This window comes from Erinaceus europaeus, chromosome 12, assembly GCF_950295315.1.
Source record: "Erinaceus europaeus chromosome 12, mEriEur2.1, whole genome shotgun sequence".
Taxonomy (NCBI): Eukaryota; Metazoa; Chordata; class Mammalia; order Eulipotyphla; family Erinaceidae; genus Erinaceus; species Erinaceus europaeus.
This window is the reverse complement of record NC_080173.1, coordinates 4,597,432-4,615,643: the sequence shown is the minus strand read 5'-3', so window position 1 is coordinate 4,615,643 and position 18,212 is coordinate 4,597,432. Positions and strand designations below refer to the sequence as shown.

At 43.4% G+C, this 18,212-nt stretch overlaps 1 protein-coding gene across 1 annotated transcript in view; it reads right to left on the bottom strand.

Annotated features, from left to right (window-relative positions):
• Window positions 1-18,212, bottom strand: part of CEP112 (centrosomal protein 112) — a 416,214-nt gene that overhangs the window by 228,572 nt on the left and 169,430 nt on the right. The window contains exon 20 of the mRNA XM_060202613.1: window positions 4,515-4,697. Coding sequence (XP_060058596.1) covers window positions 4,515-4,697 — 183 coding nt within the window. The remainder of the gene's footprint in view (window positions 1-4,514; window positions 4,698-18,212) is intronic.

The window sequence follows — 18,212 nt, the reverse complement described above, 5'->3', positions numbered from 1 at the left end:
TTGTTGTTGGACAGGACAGAGAGACATGGAGAGAGGAGGGGAAGACAGAGAGGCGGAGAGAAAGACACCTGCAGACCTGCTTCACCGCCTGGGAAGCGACCCCCCTGCAGGTGGGGAGCCGGGGGGGGGGGGGCTCGAACCGGGATCCTTATGCCGGTCCTTGCGCTTCGCGCCACTTGTGCTTAACCCGCCGTGTCACCGCCCGACTCCCACTGGAACATTTTTTTAAGTATAGATTTCCTGATGTGGTTAATGCCATTTATCACTTAATTATTTCCAGTTATGTACTCATCATAATGTACTGCTTCAAATCCTTTTTCAGAGTAGTGGGCATAGAAAAAAATTAAAATCAATATAAATTTCCACAGAAAATATGTCATGCCTCAACAAAGCCTAAGATGATGCATTTGTAGGTTTAACAGTGATGTTTAGAGGCCCTGGATGGTGGCACACTTGGTTACGTGCATGCAGTATGCACAAGGACCCAGGTCCAAACTTATGGTCTCCACCTGCAGGGACAAAGCTTCACAAGTGGTGAAGCAGGTCTGCAGGTGTTTTCGTTTCTCTCCTCCTCTCTCCCTTCCTCTCCCCCTCAATATCTCTCTGTTCTATCAAATAAAAATAAGTTGTTTTTTTTTTTAAAAAAAGTTTAATCATGTAAGTACCTACGGTCACACTTTGAGTACTTTCAGAAGAATGCTAATCAGCTTTTAGTCCACTGCACACCGTCTCACTCCCCAACTAACTATACATAGAGATTTTTTTTACTTTCTGCCTGGTTTATCAAACTGATGAAATATAAAATCATGTTCTTGGATTCTTTGCCGTATGCACTCCTTTTGAAATCAACTTTTTTTTTATTTAAGGAGAAAAGGGAAAGTTAAGGTTTCTGGGAATCTCACATTTTAGTGGTAGGTACAGCCTCTCACTAAAAACCCCCAAATCAAGATGATCTGTGTAATTACTATGCAAGATCTGTGCATCAGAATCCTGGCTTTCGGTGCAGACAATCTGGAAAGGCACCAAGATGTCAACTGCAAGACCTATTTTTCTGCAAACACAGGCTAAGTGGCCTTTAGAGACTGTCTATTGCCTTCTCCGAGTCTACAGGGCCTAATTTGCAGTCTGCTGACAACAGGTCCCAGCGGCTGCTGTGGTCACTGCGCTTTGCTGCTGCTTCAGTGCGCCACACAGACAGTTATCCTGGGCTGGCGACATCAGTTTTGGGAAGGGTCACAAAGGTTATGAAAGTGCCATATACAGGACCGACTCTGGCAGCAAACAAAGCTCGAATAATCGCTGACTGGTTCAGGTTCCGAAAGAGTGACTAAAGGATCAAGAAGCAGGTGTTCTGTTTTCCTTCTGACTCACGGGGATCAACTACGGAAACCCTTTCCCTGTGCTTCGAGAGCAAAACAGGAATTACAAGATCATGTCAGAAGAAGCTGCTCCCAAGTGACCATAACTAAATCAGAGTATCTTATTATAATCTATGTGGTAAAATCAAGTTGATCCATTTGAATCAGTGAAAGCATTCTCCAATAAATAAATAAATAAAGGATCCAGCAAATGAGAAACATTTGGTAATAACACTGTGAATTTCTGTAGATCCTGGTACCTACTAATATGAATGCTTTTTCTTCAACATTATGAACTGAGGTAGATAACAGACTGGGCATTTTGCATAACAGCAGTAAAATGTATGCGCATCTTTCCAAATATATCACAATATTAAATATCCTCCCGCTGAGAACCAAGGTCATATGACAGAAATAGGACAGTGCCCAGAATGTTTAGTTAAATGCATGAAACAAAATGAGTGTCATGGCAGACTGTCCCTAGACAGAAGACACGTGGACAGTGACTGTGTCTGTTAATAGATAGCACATTTACCAAAAGAAAGCCCCTGGTTGAGATGATGCCCCTTAAGATAAGTATGCTTCCTAACACAATAATGACTTCCTTATTAGTATTCAACCTTGTAAGAGGTGACTGAAAAGAAGCTAGGAGCCAAATTTTGCTGTACTGTCTTCACTTCAGAGTCTGGTGACAGAAAAGCAGCAAACAGAGCCGTGCCATTCAGAAACAGAGAACCCCCTTGCCCTCTTTGGTTGACAGCACGTCAACTCTTTCACAAAATGGCCTCCACTGCCACACAAGGGCAGCCAACATGATCTGCAAGTCAGATGCTTCTCTGGAGTTTAAACTAAAAATCGCACCGTAAAATATCTGCCATGCACGCGTCTGCACTGCATCAAAGCGCGAGACAGGGATTATTAAGACGATCTATTTAAAATAGGTCAAGTCTATGGTTCCTTCAATGTGTAAATGCAATTTTAAACTTCAGTTGCATTATATGTTAGATTGGCTAGACCGCAATCATTGGAAGACATATCTGGCAAATTTAGGAACTTTCCAAAAGACAGATTTGAACTACTGTCCTGATGACTAATCAAAAATAAATAATTAGCATTCTGGCCTGGGTGACAAGAATTTTAAAAACATAACTTAATGATGAAAGTATTCTATAAGAACAAGTGTAGCACATGCAAAATTCATTTTTATTTTGATTAGGAAACATTAAGAATCCTACTACCATCACTTCCTAGCATACCCCATGACAGCAATTCCAATTGTTCCAAGACAAAGCATGAGAAATATAACCTTATGTTACAACATCTGAAGAGATTCCGAAGTCCTCACACTTAATACTAAAACTAGATGAAGTCCAGTCAGTCACCTTCCTACCCTATCGCCGTGGCTTGATTATTCATAGTAGTTCCGCATCTCCCTTTTGTTATCATTGGATGAGCCACACCCACATACGGCAGATAGGACATAAGCAGAATCACAAAGGTTACCTCTCAACTGGTCTTTCCAATTGTGTTATTTTCCACAATAGCACCAAAAATGGGAGGAAGTCATATGAATGACTGTATTTTATTATAAAAACGATGTGATTCTACTATGCAGACAGTCTACACTGACTCGGAACCCAGATGTCTTCTCACAAAGACAATGGTAAGGGTTCAGCGTCACATCTGCAGGACAATGTGAATTTGAGAATATCATTAGTAGATTGCATATCTGGTGACCAGAAAACAGCATTTTTCTATAATCTTGGGTGTGGTGGGAAAACCACAAAACATCGACTTAGAAATCACCTGACTTTTCTGGTAGCAAGGCTACTACAATGACTACATTTGCAATTAACATACAGCCATAAAGCAAATCGAAATTAATTTTCTTGCATGTGTGCACTAGCGACAAAAACATCCTTTGATGAGTACAGACATACTGTCCCAGTTATTATCCAAATGTAAAAGACAACTCAAGGTCAAATGAGAAAATAACCAATAACTGCCATTCTTTGCTTTACCGCCGCCTCCCGCCTATTACTCAAGAATTAAGATCTTACTTAATTGGGGGGTACTCTGGTGGGTTTTTTTTTTTTTGGTCATTATAAAATCATTTGAACACATATTGTAAGATAAGGTATATTTTGATGTTTGCAAAGTCTACTATTTGAGGAGGAAATATAAACAGGAAGAAGCTCTCTGTGGTATAGATAATGTGGTTACATTTGTCCTCATCGACGATACTGTCTTATTAGGAAAGAAAAATGACCTTTACTGTTTGTTATCAATGGCGCTTCAATTTTTATCTAATAAAATTTCACAGTGATCTCCCCCCAAGAGGACCTATTTAAGGCCTCTGATTATATGCACCCTAAAGAATGTATTGTACAAAAAAGATAACACACCCAATAAGACTTTTTTTCATCTGAAACGTATAAAGATAAATTTCCATGCTGACAGTGCACATTTCATCCGTAAGTTTGAAGAGTCAAATGCTACCACAGCTGGGGGTGATTCTGCCAAATGGCTTCCAACAGGGACGATAGAGATGGAGGCTAGGAGGCATGTGTGTGTGTGTGCATGGAAGAAAAAGCAACAGACATGGTGGGAAACAGCCCTTCTCTGGAGTCGTTTTTATCAACCACCATCTGAGTGATCTAATCATAGATAGGGTCTAATGGGGGAAAACAGGAAAAAGCCACGCACAGGGAAGGAAAAGCAAATATGAAAACAGCTGCTTGATTACCTACAGAGATTAAAACAAAAGACGAGGGCTGAGGCTGACAAATTTTCATAGGATTTACTAAGGCTGAAAGGAGGCTAAGGGCCAGAGACCTTAAAAAAAAAAAAAAATCCCTCATGAAAGGAACTCAGATAAGATTATAAAAAAAAACGAGGCCAAGTTATATAGCTGGCCATGGGATTTTTAATCTGGCTACCTGTGGTTTCTGTAGTTAAAGCCTTAGTCATCCCCAAAACGAGGAAGGGGGGAGAGGGAAGAGAAGAAACAACAACAAAAAAAAACCCCACCACATTTATGTCAGGTTTGCAAATGATCAAGCAGCGTGCATCAACCAACAACAAGAGAACGTTAGACGCTGATGACTTTTTAAAACTAGACAGATGCCCGTGGAATCAAATGTTATTAATAATTACCTGTGAGTCTCGTTTCTTGAACTCTTGAATTTGATTTTCGTGCTCCATGTTGGCAGCGCGAAGCTGTCTTTCCAGGTTTTCGATTTCCCGTTCGTGGTCTCGGGCTAGGCTATCCTTCTCTGCGTTATGCTGCTGTAATAGGTGCGTCTTCGCCTGTTCATGCTCCAGCTTCAGCTCTACTATCTGATTGGACAATGAGGAGGACAGTTCATCAACAGAACATCCTTGTCGTCATGACAACTCAGGGACAGCTTAATTTTCCTCTAATTTGCCCAAGTTGAAAATTTTATTTTTGCGTCATTATTACCTCACCTTTGAAGGACTCTCACTTTTGGGGAGGGAGGGGGGGGGTGAATTTATCCAAAGCTCCTAATATTCAAGACAGTTGGGCAAATTCAGTCCATTCTTATGCAGTCTATCAGCACAAGTGATTGAACATTGAAAGAAATCATGGTGAATGCTAGCTATTTCCTCCCCAAGAATTTGGGTATATTACCCGTCAACTATGGCCTTAAATGGTTAATAACAGCCTGTGTGCTTTTTTTTTTTTTTTTTGCCTACATATCTACACACACCCTCACCCACACATACACACACACACACACACACACACACGCAGCAATTAAATCGGTCACCTTTCTTTATGGTTTTTCAAATAAAAGATCGAAGCTAAATACGCATCTGGATTATTGTACATACAGTTGTCTTTTTAAAAAAAAAAAAAAAAAGAATGATAAATTTCCAAGCTCTATTATCTCGTTGTCAGCTACGGTCTACCAACATAAACAGATGTTATGTGTTCCAGACGGTGCCCGCTGTGCTGCTAGCTTGAGCCATGATTCCGTGAAAAGCACTCTGTTCTCAGGGTCCTTTCCCAGTCCACTCCACACTGGAGACGGTGACCTTGGCCAGTCTTAGCCTCTCCCTGCTACACTGAGTGGCAGCCGGAGACCAAGGGCCTGGTCGCAGCAGCTTTGATACTAATCCTCCCAGACCTCGCACAATGGCACCCTACCTGGCCTGCAAACTATAGCCGGCCAGGCTGTCTTTGAAGCAGGTGATGAATAGGGGACTGCAGGAAGCCAGCTTCCCCACTGAACTGCAGGCCACACAGCTGCTAGCAACAGTCACTTGGGTTTTTCTTCAGTTTTGGTGGATTTCAGGGGGGAGGGGGAGAGAACTGCTGTTATCTAGAATGTGTTGTGTTATTTTCAGCATGAGAATCCATCTTCAAAAAAGCTAACAGTGGGAGCTTGTTCCAAATCGATCTTGTTCCCGTGCAATGAATCATCAGACTACCTTATCTTAAAGCGATAGCAGTCCTTTCTCTAAGCGTGTGTGCTGCTCTCATACCCACAGTTGATTTCCTTTGCAATTAGAAAGCCTCACCCTCTAAGTTCAAGTTAAGGATCAAATTCTAATAGAATCTGCTTTGAAAAATACTTTGAATTTCTGACCCTCACTGATGTATCACGCTACCCAAAAGGAAGAATGCTAGCACTTGAATATGCATATACATGTATACATATTAATAACAGTGACTATATATCAAGAAAAATAGTTTGCGTCTGAGAACAGTACATATATATTTATTATGTTAATGAACTGATGTTTATTTTAAAATATCAGACCCTTTCTTCTATGTTACTCTGAGGTTGGTCATATAGATATACAAATCTACCCACCCAAATATATACCCAGTAGAAAGAAAATTTTTCAGATTTTTTTTTAAAGTGTGTAAGCTTTATTCTGTGGTTAATATAATTACAATGTTAGTTTCAACGAGAGAGAACTCCTATTCCTATTATGTTACAACATGCTGCCAGGCAGCTGAGTATGTCAATTAATGAGTTCAAGTACTGTGAAATCTTGGACATGTCACTGTCATGTTATGCTGTCAATTGTCATAATAAAGTCATAAATTCTGGGGGGTGGGCAGAGTCACACTGGGTTCAGTGCACATAGGATGAAATGCAAGGAAGGACCTGCCCAAGGATCCTAGTTTGAGCCCCTGGGCTCCCCACCTGCAGGGGAGTCGCTTCACATGCGGTGAAGCAGGTCTGCAGGTGTCTGTCTTACTCTCCCCCTCTGCCTTCCCCTCTCTCAATTTCTGTCCTAGCCACTAAAATAATAATAATAATAAATAAATAAATAAAAATAAAGGAAAAAATGGCCTCCAGGAGCAGTGGATTTGTAGTGCCAGCAACTAGCCCCAGCCATAACCCTGGAGGCAAAAAATAAAATTAAAAGTCATAAATATTCGTCGGAATCATTTAGCAATTATAACACACTTCAAAGGAAGTAGAAGGGGTGGAAACTTTACAGAGATCTTTTCAAAAGTCTAAAAAAAAGGAGAAGCAAGATTGTGATATGAATTCATAGAAAGTAAAATATTTTACGACATCCTAGAAAAACGTAACCGGGTGGCTTCTGTAACTAAGGCAGAAGAATTACAGAATATACCCTTCAGAAAAAAAAACAAGGCCAGTACTCACACTGATCTGGTGAAAAATGGCACTCATACGCTATTACCAGTTAGCCATTTTGCCAGACTCTGCTGTTCACTGGTTCTACTGAATGAGCACACTTGAAAAGGCTGCAGAGACGAGTGAAGGTTGGCCTGACCCAAGACTGCTTGGCCAACCTTTGGGTGCCAGGAGTCAATTCTAGTCTTAGCTTGGTTTCCTGTCAACATTTTTCTGGCAGATAAGTGGTAGGGTCTGGGAGAAAAGTCTCGATGGGCATAAGTCGTAACCACAGAGGTCTGCATCAAGGAGGATTTGTTTTAAGGTTCACCATTCCCCAGTATCTTCCGTCTTAAGTAGACATGAGAGGAGTTTTGAGATCATCAGGTCTGGTCCTTTACTTGTTGGCACATCCTAAAACTTAACTACTAAGTGGCTTTTCCTCTTGACCTTCGGCCGCTTAGGTAATTTTTGGTCGGCCAACAGCTATTTCTTGTGGAGCCGATGGTTTGTCATAGGAGGAGAAGACGCGTGGACAGTGGGAAAGCGGGCGGGATGTTGGGTGGTCAGTGAGTTCTCTGAGTTAAAAACTCAAAATAAATGTCACCGAAAAAAGGATGCATCATTGCACTGAGGTCGGGGAGCTGCCTGTGATGCTCAGAAGGACTTCAAGTCGTCTAGTTCAAAAGCACAGGAGAACCACGGGGCCTTTAGCTACGTATTTAGTGCCGCTATGCATGTACTAAAGCAGGTTGCTAGGCCTTTTAGAGAAAAGATGACTCACTGGCTACTGTTTGCAAACACAGGCAGGTAGTCCCTGAAAATGCTAAGTTTGGCCACAGAGGGGTGGACAAGAAAATGGCTTCAAGACCTAAGAGAAACTGCTGGAAGGATGCTTTGCATGGAGTTGCCGTTTTTATAGGTCAAAACAGGTAGGTGATCAATAAGGGTTCTGCTCCACCCACTGTATATTTCTCTTAACACACTATGACCACCAGCTTCATGACTGAAGCTTTGAAATTCCCAAGTCTCTGAAAGCACCCTGAACCAAATTACTTCAAAGCCTAGTGAAAAAGTCCTTATTCCATTTGGGAATTCACCTGTTATCCAAAAGAAGACCCAGGTGAAGCCACCAGATATGCGAACACCCAGGCTTTCAGAGTGTGTATTTTTAGTGTTTTGGCACTGTAGTAGTGTCTCTTCTGTCTCTCTCTATCGGAGAATGTCAGCTCTGAGGTGTGGGGCTCCAGTGATCACCAAAACAAAAACAAAACACAGAGAATGCTACAAGTAAATTCAAACCCAGGGGCTGGGTGGTGGGGCACCTGGTTGAGTACACACGTTACAGTGCACAAGGACCTGGATTCAAGCCCCGCAGCCCCTACCTGCAGGGGGAAAGCTTCATAAGTGGTGAAACAGGGCTGCAGGTGTCTCTCTGAAGGGGGTGTATCATCTCCTTCCTCTCAATTTCTGGCTGTCTTTATCTAATTAATAAATAAATGTACATATAAACTAAATATAAATAAATAGATTCAAACACTAAAGAACTTGGTAGGGGTAGATAGTATAATGGTTATGCAAAGAGGTTCTCATTTCTGAGGTTTCAAAGTCTCAAGTTCAATCTTCTGCACCACCATAAAGCAGAAGAGATGATCAGTGCTCTGGTAAAAAAAAAAAAAATTAAATTAAATTAAAATTTTAAAAAGGAGGAGGAAGTAGAGAGGAAGGAGAAAAGAAAATAGACTTTAAACCATTTTTGGAGAAAGAAAAAAGAGAGACGTCAAGAAAGAAAGAGGGAAGGGGCCAGGTGGTGGCGCACCTGGTTGAGCGCACGTATTACAATGCGCAAGGACCCAGGTTTGAGCCCCCGGTGAGTGGTGAAGCAGGGCTGCAGGTGTCTCTCTGTCTCTCTCCCTCTCTATCACCCCCTTCCCTCTTGATTTCTGGCTGTCTCTATCCAATAAATGTAGATTTTAAAAAAAGAAAGAAAGGAAGGAAGAGAGAAGCAAAGAAAGGGGAAAAAAAGACAGTCACAGCCTTAAGGATGAAAAGAGTGTAGCCAAGAGATGTCCAGAGAAGCTAGTTTATGAGACAAAGTTTGTACCAGCACAGTAGAACCATGTGGGCAAAGCTCCAGGGAAAAAGAAAAATTTCATGCTCAGTCAAGCTAGCCTTCAAAAATAAGGCAACCTATATATTTGCATTTTCGAAATAAACTAGTTAAATTTAAATAAAACAAATCTATATGACTATGAGAATTATGGAACAGAATGTAAGTGTTCTAAACCTCACCGTTGTAGAAATAACTCTGCCACCGATGAAATACAGTGGCACAAAAATCAGGCTGCATTTTCACCCAGACAAGAAAAACGAGAGACACAGCGCTGCACTGGGGCTTCCTGCCTTCCCTGCTGGTGCCTGGGCTCCAGTCTGGTGTATCCTTAGCAAGGCACACATGCAGGTGTCTGGGCTTTATCTCTGGCCCTACCCCCAACATAGTCTGAGTCTTTCATTCATTTTATTGTTACTATTAGTTATGTATCTTTACTATTTTAATTTAAAATATATTTAATTTTTAATAGAGACAGAAAGAAACTGAGATGGAAGGGGAAGATAGATGGGAGAGAGAGGGAGAGGGAGAAGGAGAGGGGGAGAGACACGCCTGCAACACTGCTTCCTGGCTTGTGAAGTTTCCCCCCTGCAGGTGGGGGCTGGGGGCTCGGACCCAGGTCTGTGCAACTGTAATATGTGTGCTCTACCAGGTAAACCATCACCTGGCAATTAATCTTTTTTTTCCAATTAATTTTATTTGTGATTAACAACGGGTCACAATATTTTAACATTACAACGTATCATTGAATCCCACATTCAAATCTTTATTTCTTAATGTTCTCATAAAGAATATGTCAGAAAGCAAAAAAATACTTTTCTAAATTCCTGAAGTTTTACATATTTTCACTTCAGATAACTTCACATAAAATCAACAATTTCAAGAAAATGGAATATATAACAGTACTGTTTTATAAAAGCATTGGTTAATCTGTGTCTACTTCATTGTATCTAATGACTGTATCAAATGGTACCCGCTCTTTTTGGGGGTGGGTGGGTGGGTGGGTGGGATCCTTACAAAGGACACGGTCCCTTCAAGCAGAATCTGGGGGCAGAGAACTTTCATCAGGAAACTTGACAAAGGACCAAGATTTTCTCCTAAATGAAGAACTTCCCACTGTCTGCTCCACAGCCCTCAACTTCTTCCTTGCTACTATACAAGGACTGCTTTCTGCCTCTTCCGGGCCTTGGAGTAGCACTGTGTTCACAGACGCTGATCACTGCAGATGCTCGCTGGGCACCCTCCCACCCCGACTGCTACTCCGGCCTTGCGGATCGCTTGAGACAGGGACTTACTTCTGCCTCGTGTCTGTCATGTTGGCCTTACTCCAAAGTAGGCAGCCCACTTCCATAGCCACCTCTCAGCCGAGTGACCAGAGTCATCTGTGCACTTCAGTGGAGCTCATGCTTAAGGGCAGGTGGTGTAGCGATGAGTGATGACATCATTCTAATGTTCTCACTTCCCTCAGACTTTTGACCTCGTCCTCAGTCACCCCAAAATCTGGTGGTGGCACAGCTGGTTGAGCAAGGGTTCGGGTTTGAGTCCCCAGTCCCCGCCTGCATGGGGAAAGCTTTGCGAGGAGTGAAGCAGTGTTGCAGGTGCCTCACTGCTTCTCTTCCCTCTTGATTTCTGGCTGTCTCTATCCAATAAATAAATAAAGATAATTTTTTTAAAAAATTTTAAATAGGGGGTCGGGCGGTAGCGCAACAGGTTAATCACACATGGCTCAAAGAGTTAACGGACTGGCGTAAGGATCCTGGTTCAAGCCCCTGGCTCCCCACCTGCAGGGGGAGTCACTTCACAGGTGGTGAAGCGGGTTTGCAGGAGTCAATCTTTCTCTCCCCTCTCCCCCCCCTCTGTCTTCCTCCTCCTCTCTCCATTTCTCTCTGTCCTATCCAACAACGAATGACATCAACAGCAACAATAATAATCACAAGGCTACAGCAACAAGGGCAACAAAAGGGGGGGGGGGGAGGAAATGGCCTCCAGGAGCAGTGGATTCATGGTGCAGGCACTGAGCCCCAGCAATAACCCTGGAGGCAAAAAAATTTTTTTAAATAAATTTGCTACATTAAAAAATAAATAAATGTCATCAATTCAAACAATGTGTGAAGTCTTATCAACAAACATGCACATTAGGCTTAGTAGTCAAAATTAAGCAGCGTGTCCAGAGCAGAGACAGAATTTGTCATTTCTGATTGTTCATTTGCTGTTGGATATTCGCTACAGAATCAAAGTGCCAACTCTATCAACCAACTATCCAGTTTAATCATACAAGTCCTCTGGACTTTTAAAAGTTTGCTATTACTATGCTCACTGTTTGAGACGGAATAGGGCCTGCAGGCAGGTGTCACGTGTCCCTTCTTGACCCTTCTGAATAAGCATCAGGAGCCGAAGCTTCCAAAACTGGCCAGATCTATACAGCAACAGCTGAAGGTTGTGAATGCTAGCTTGACTAAAAGGGAAAGCTGATAAATGGTGCATGTATGTGCTGGGAGCATTATTCTCTAGAGTTTTCATCAAGTCTAAACCTTCAAAATATTCACCTGACACTTGTAGGTGATGAGTGACAATAGTTACCCTAAGCTTTAAAACCTCTTGAAAAAATAAACTACTGTTTTCCTGTGTCTTCAGTCAGATCTCTATTCAACAAAGCAGGAATCCAGAAAGTGAACCGTTTTATGAAGATTGTCTCCGTGGCTGAACTCCCAGCCATGCAGACTGAGAGAATTCACTAAGAATTTGCACCTCTTTAACAGAACTTCACCTACGGGGGAAAAGTCTGAGTGTATATTTTAGCTTTAACTAACTTGACCTCAGGGTGGGGAAGGCAGCATAATAGTTATGCAAGCCTTTCATGACTCAGGCTCTGAAGTCCCTGGTTCAATCCCCCAAACTACCATAAGCCAGAGCTAAGCAGTGCTCTGGTCTCTCTCTGTGTATAGTTTTCTCTCTGCATCTCCTTCTCTTTCTCGTTAAAAAAATATTAATTTGGGAGTTGGGCAGTAGCGCAGGAGGCACCAAGTACAAGGACCGGCATAAGGATCCCGGTTCGAGCCCCCGGCTCCCCACCTGCAGGGGAGTCGCTTCACAGGCGGTGAAGCAGGTCTGCAGGTGTCTGTCTTTCTCTCCCCCTCTCTGTCTTCCCCTCCTCTCTCCATTTCTCTCTGTCTTATCCAACAACGATGACATCAACAACAATAATAAAACAAGGGCAACAAAAGGGGATAAATATTTTTAAAAAATTAAAAATATATTAATTTTACCTCATGTCTATGTCTCTAACATACATTCAGCTTATTTTAATCTAGCACATTAACTGCTACTGAATGTACATGAAGTCTGAAGACCACCAAAGTCTCCCAGCTTAGTATGAAATTTTAAAAAACAAAAACATGACCCAGTTATACATTCTTTACTTTTCTCCAATCACCTATTCCAATGCTTCACAAGTAGTCATAATTCTGAGTGGAACAGTTCTAGCATTCAGGAGTGAGAAGTACTCAGCAGAGGATTCATTCCTGTCCTTGCCACCAGACCTGCCTTGCCTAGCTGAGTCCCCTGCTCTAGTGTAAGTTACCCCTGCACCTGCTGCTGCCTGCCCGGGCCTCTGCCATCAGACCGGGCAGAGTGCTCTTGCAATTGGCCATTCAGTCCTTTTCTTCCTTGCTGGAGCATCCCCATCCACTAAAAAGTTTAATAAGATTTATTTTATTTCATGAAATAGGAGGAGGGCGTAAGACATGTGGTGCTAGGGACAGAGTTCAGGACTTGATGCTCGCCGGACCCCAGGTCTACTGCTGGCCACTATGCGTTCACTGCTCCTGGCGGCCACGGATTCCATTCTACTGGATAGAGACAGAGAGGAAATAAGAGAGAAGGGGGAGATAGATGGGAGAGAGAGAGACATCTGCAGACCTGCTTCACCGCCTGCAAAGCCATCCCCCAGCAAGTGGGGAGCCGGGGACTCAAACTCAGATTCTTGCAGGGATCCTTGTACTTAGTACTATTTGCTTAACTAGGTGCGCCACCACCAGGCCCCAATTCTCTCTACTCATAAAATTCAGATTTCCCTCTCCAGGAACCACTGAAGCTGTTCTTGTGGAGGAGGTCAGAGACTTTCTCTCAAGACCTGTTGTCAGTTCCCAGTTTCTACCTATCTTCCCCTGTTGGGAGCACCTGCGGCAACTAGCCGCTTATTTCCAGAGACACTCCTGTGCGTGGATTGTAGTAAAGCACGCCTTAATTTCCCCCTTTCGCTTCCTTGGTTATTTCTCAATATCTCTTGCTAATTTTTTTTTTTTTTTTTACCTCTCCCATGTCTCTAGTTGCTATCATGTCCCTAGCTCAGCAGAAAAGGAATTCCTTTCCTTTTTCTCTTATTGGTTGATTCAGCACTAGTTCATAGTATCTTTTTTTTTTTTTTAATTTTTTTTTTATTAAAGAAAGGATTAATTAACAAAACCATAGGGTAGGAGGGGTACAACTCCACACAATTCCCACCGCCCAATCTCCATATCCCACCCCCTCCCCCGATAGCTTTCCCATTCTCTATCCCTCTGGGAGCATGGACCCAGGGTCATTGAGGGTTGCAGAAGGTAGAAGGTCTGGCTTCTGTAATTGCTTCCTCGCTGAACATGGGCGTTGACTGGTCGGTCCATACTCCCAGTCTGCCTCTCTCTTTCCCTAGTAGGATGCACCTCGCAACCCCGGGGAGGCGCTGCGAGTCAGAGGCTGCGGGGCCGCAGGAAGTTGAGAGTGACTGAAGTCATCAGCTTGGAACCTGAGTGCCTGGGACTGAGTTCTTGATCTGCGCTTTGCTGGTTGTGAGACCTCAGACTTTCCACATAGATAATTCAACCAACAGTGGAAACTCCGAAGTGATGCAAGCAGGAAAAAAAAATTGAACCACTTCTGCAGAGATTCGACTTCCGGAGGCGGAGCTACGAGCAGCAGATCGCTTTCTCTCCTCTCCTCTCCTCTCCTGGATCAACTAGGAATACCAAAGGAGACCACCCGGACCGAAACAAGACAGGACTAGAATGACCACAGAAACCCAGTAAATCACCCGTGAGTACAAACACGCGTGGCTGGTGACAGAGAGGAGAGAGGGGCCTAAGGAGAGATTAAGTGACTGCTAACAGTTCGACAGTTTGTCAGTGGAGACACCACCTCCAGTCTGCTCCACCAACAAGGGGACAGCTGAAGGGAGGAAAGGACTCCCCAGAGACTCACCAAATACAACTCTGAGTCTCCATTGCTACTACCCTCAGAATCTGGAGCAGCAACAGGGAGGGACACCAGGGCATAGAGATCTAACCGGGAAACTCAGGAGAAGACCTATACCTCGGTGGCATAGCTGAAGGGCTGTGAAAGTCTCTTTGCATAACCACTGGATTATCTCTGCCACACCCTGCTTTATCTCTTGGTCAGGAGTCATTGATTAAGCCAAGAAGCCTATTGATAGTTTAAAAGTTCATAGTATCTTAAGATTATAAGTGGTGGTGGGAATTGTGTGGAGTTGTACCCCTCTTATTCTATGGTTTTTGTCAGTGTTTCCTTTTTATAAATAAAAATTTTTTTTAAATTGTTTACTTGTATGTGAGAGAGGCTAAGAGATGAGAGAAAGAGAGAGAGAGACGGAGAGAGGAAAAGGGGGGAAAGGAGGAAGAGAGGGAGGAGAGGGAGAGGAGGAAAAAGAGAGACAGACAGGGCAACAGAGACCACACACAGTCCAGCTCTGACTTATGGTAGTGCCAAGGACTGAACCTGGGATCTCGGAGCTTCAGGCTTGGAACTCTGGTGCTCTGCCACTATGCAATCTCCTTAGTGCTAAAAGTCTTTTATAAAATTGTCTTCTCTCACATTTCCTTTGCATTTATACGTTCTGGGGTTAAGCCATAAAAATTCCTTTCCTGTGGTTTTTCAGTAGATTTTTAAGAGACAGCAGAGATAAAGATAAGCAAATAGAAAGAATCAGGAACTTTCCAATGGAGGGGGTGGGATACAGAACTCTGTTAGTGGGAACTGTGTGGTATCCTACCCTTCTTATCCCACAATCGTGACAATCATTATTAAATCAAAACAAAACAAAACAAGACAATAAAATAAACACTCCTCTAATCCTCCATAGCTAATAGAAAAATCCCCTGGATTGGGAGAATACTTATTTGAAAGTCATGTCCAGAAAAAAAAAAGATCATGTTATAATGTTGACAATGTTTAGAATGTTTCACCAAGTGACATTAGACAATTCCCACCGTCAGCAGTTCCACGTACATGCACTTTCTCCAGTCTCAGCAAAGTGTTTTGCTCACTGCCTCACAGAGGAAAACCTTTAATAAGAATGTTCTCATTCGGGAGTTGGGTGGTAGCGCAGCGGGTTAAGCACACGTGGCACAAAGCGCAAGGACCAGCGTAAGGATCCCGGTTCGAGCCCCCGGCTCCCCACCTGCAGGGGAGTCGCTTCACAGGTGGTGAAGCAGGTCTGCAGATGTCTGTCTTTCTCTCCCCCTCTCTGTTTTCCCCTCCTCTCTCCACTTTTCTCTGTCCTATCCAACAACGACGGCAACAATAATAACCACTACAATAAAACAACAAGGGCAACAAAAGAGTATAAATAAATAAACTTTTTAAAAAAAAAAAAAAAGAATGCTCTCATTCGCCTACTGTTGCCTTCACCTCCTCCCCGGGTAGAGTCCCCCTCTGCAGACAGCACCCTGAAATGTGCTGTCACACATCTCTGCCTCCCACAGCTGGGACTCATCCTCCCTCTTTGCTCCCAGTGTTGCCCCTGGGGCTTGGTGCCAGAATGAGGACTCCACCACTCTAGGTGGCCATTTGCTTTTTTGCTTTTTCCTTGGATAAAGGATGAGACAGACAGACAGAGACAGAGACAGAGAGAAGGAGAGAGACCTGCAGCACTACCCCATCACTTAGGAAGCTTCTTCGCCTCCGGTGGTGAACAGAGCCTTGAACCCAGGCCCTGGCTTGTGGTAACATGGGCACTGTCCCGGCTCTGCCACAGCTTACTCTCCTTTCTTCCGGCTCTTGCATTCCACCATATTCACCTCCGACACAGACGTGTGGTTTGATCCAAGAGTTCTCTTTATTTACGTACTACATTATCTGGTACACATATACATGTACCCCCAAATCAAAATACTTAGGAAGAAAAACTAGGAATTTGCGTGCTATCTGCTTTTGAGCGTCTCCATTGATCTCAAAGCTCCCCAAGTGCTTATCTGAATAATTTTTTCTTATCTTTACTACTGTAATAGAGCTATCCAAATATTTGTAAATATCTGACAAGTTGTGATGGCATGGAAAGGGGTTGGACCTCAGATGCTATTTTATGATCACTGACAATACATATTTATTCTTCCTGGAGAATCTGACCACTTATCTGTTAAACTACAGTTCCCTTTAAAGGTTTTGTAGTGAAAAGAGAAAATATAAAAGATGAAAGAATGATGTGATGGGATTGTAATATATATATATATTTTTTTTTTTCAGGAAATCCTAGCATGCCTGGTTTGTTGTTTGTTTCTAACTTGAATGAGGTTTATGAAAAGACAATTAGGATTGTCTTTTTTGTTCCAATGGGTTATACAGGAAAGAAACAGGAAGTCTTGATGAAAGCTTGGACTTTACAGGGTATTTATGTGGGTATTTATCCCATGTGCTTGATGTCTTTCCCCCACATCTGCACACTCTGTGCCGGCATTTTGAGTGAAACATTCTCAGACCCCACACAGCCTTTTTTCATGTCATGTCAGTTCCTGGCATGGTGCTTTTAACATGGGAGGGACTCAAAAATTATGACTGTACGAGGAAACTGAGGCAGAAGGAGCAAGCTCTCCATCTCCTCTGGAGGTCACTTCCTTCACTGTAGGAGTCGAGAAGGAGACTGGTGAAAACTTCTCCTGCAGGCAGGGCACCCCAGCAGCAGTGAAAACGGACAGCACCCCTGGGGGAGTCTGCCGGCAGAGCCTGAAGCAGGCTCAGCAAGCCGCAAGTTCCTTTGAAATGTCCTATTTCATCTTAAAACTTCAGGAGAACTTTTGCATTTTACAAAACAGGAAAGCTCCTGTTTGTTTTAATATGAGTGTTACCTCAACAATGAAACTACTTGCTTTCCCAGCAAACAGTCTAGCGAGTCCAACACTCCAGGAGACAGGCTGTGGTTTCCCATACCCGCTGGCCCTTGCTCACTAACCTGGGGAACCCCCTAGTGCAGTCTGAGAAGCCACGGCGGTCAGCCTGCTGAGGAGCACTGTAACCGTACAAAGTCGAGGTTTTACTTGTCAGAGAAAGTCAGAATAATACAAGAGTTACTGTATTTGAATTTGGATGGCAACTGGGAAACTGAGAAAGGAGGCAGAAACCATGAAGTACGGAAACAGGCAGGTATGCTAGTCACTGAGTCCGCGCTGAAAGCCGAAGTGTCTGCACCTGTCAGCAGACACACACGAACAAGAGCTTCCGTTTGGAAGACACTTCAGTGGTAGTGGCCATTCTCTTCCGCCCTCAAGGCAAAACACTCCTCGCGACATTCCTGACTGCCATGCCAACGTGTTCAACTGAGGAGCTTCCTTTCTCACAGGGAAAACTTTTGCACACTTGAACATTTCTTTAGAAAAGAACTGCATGGCAATGACTCAAGCCACCTTCACAGCACCATCTATATACACCTTCAGATTTTGTCCCCGACTCCACGAGGGACCTTTACAATGGAAGTCAAAAGCATGGCTTCAATTCTGTTAACTGTGTGAGACCTTGGATCAGTCGGTTAACTGGGTGTGTTCCAACTTGCCAGTTTTTATGACTAGCGGATGGACACGAGAAAGGTGTTGGTCTCCACAGAGGCCTGAGAAGATGGGAACTGGAGGGACCCACATAAGGCACACAGAGACGGGCTGAGAGGTAGCTCACTGAGTACAGCGCACACTTGGCACATGACGGACAGCACAGGACAGCAGGCAGTGCTGTGATGTCATCCTCTCTGTCACTTCCTCTCCTTTCTCTCTGCATAAAAAAAAAAAAATTTAAAAAAGGAAAACCTTGGGGAGGGCGTGGGTGGCAGAGCAGTAGAATAAGTGCACACGTCACAAAGCACAAGGA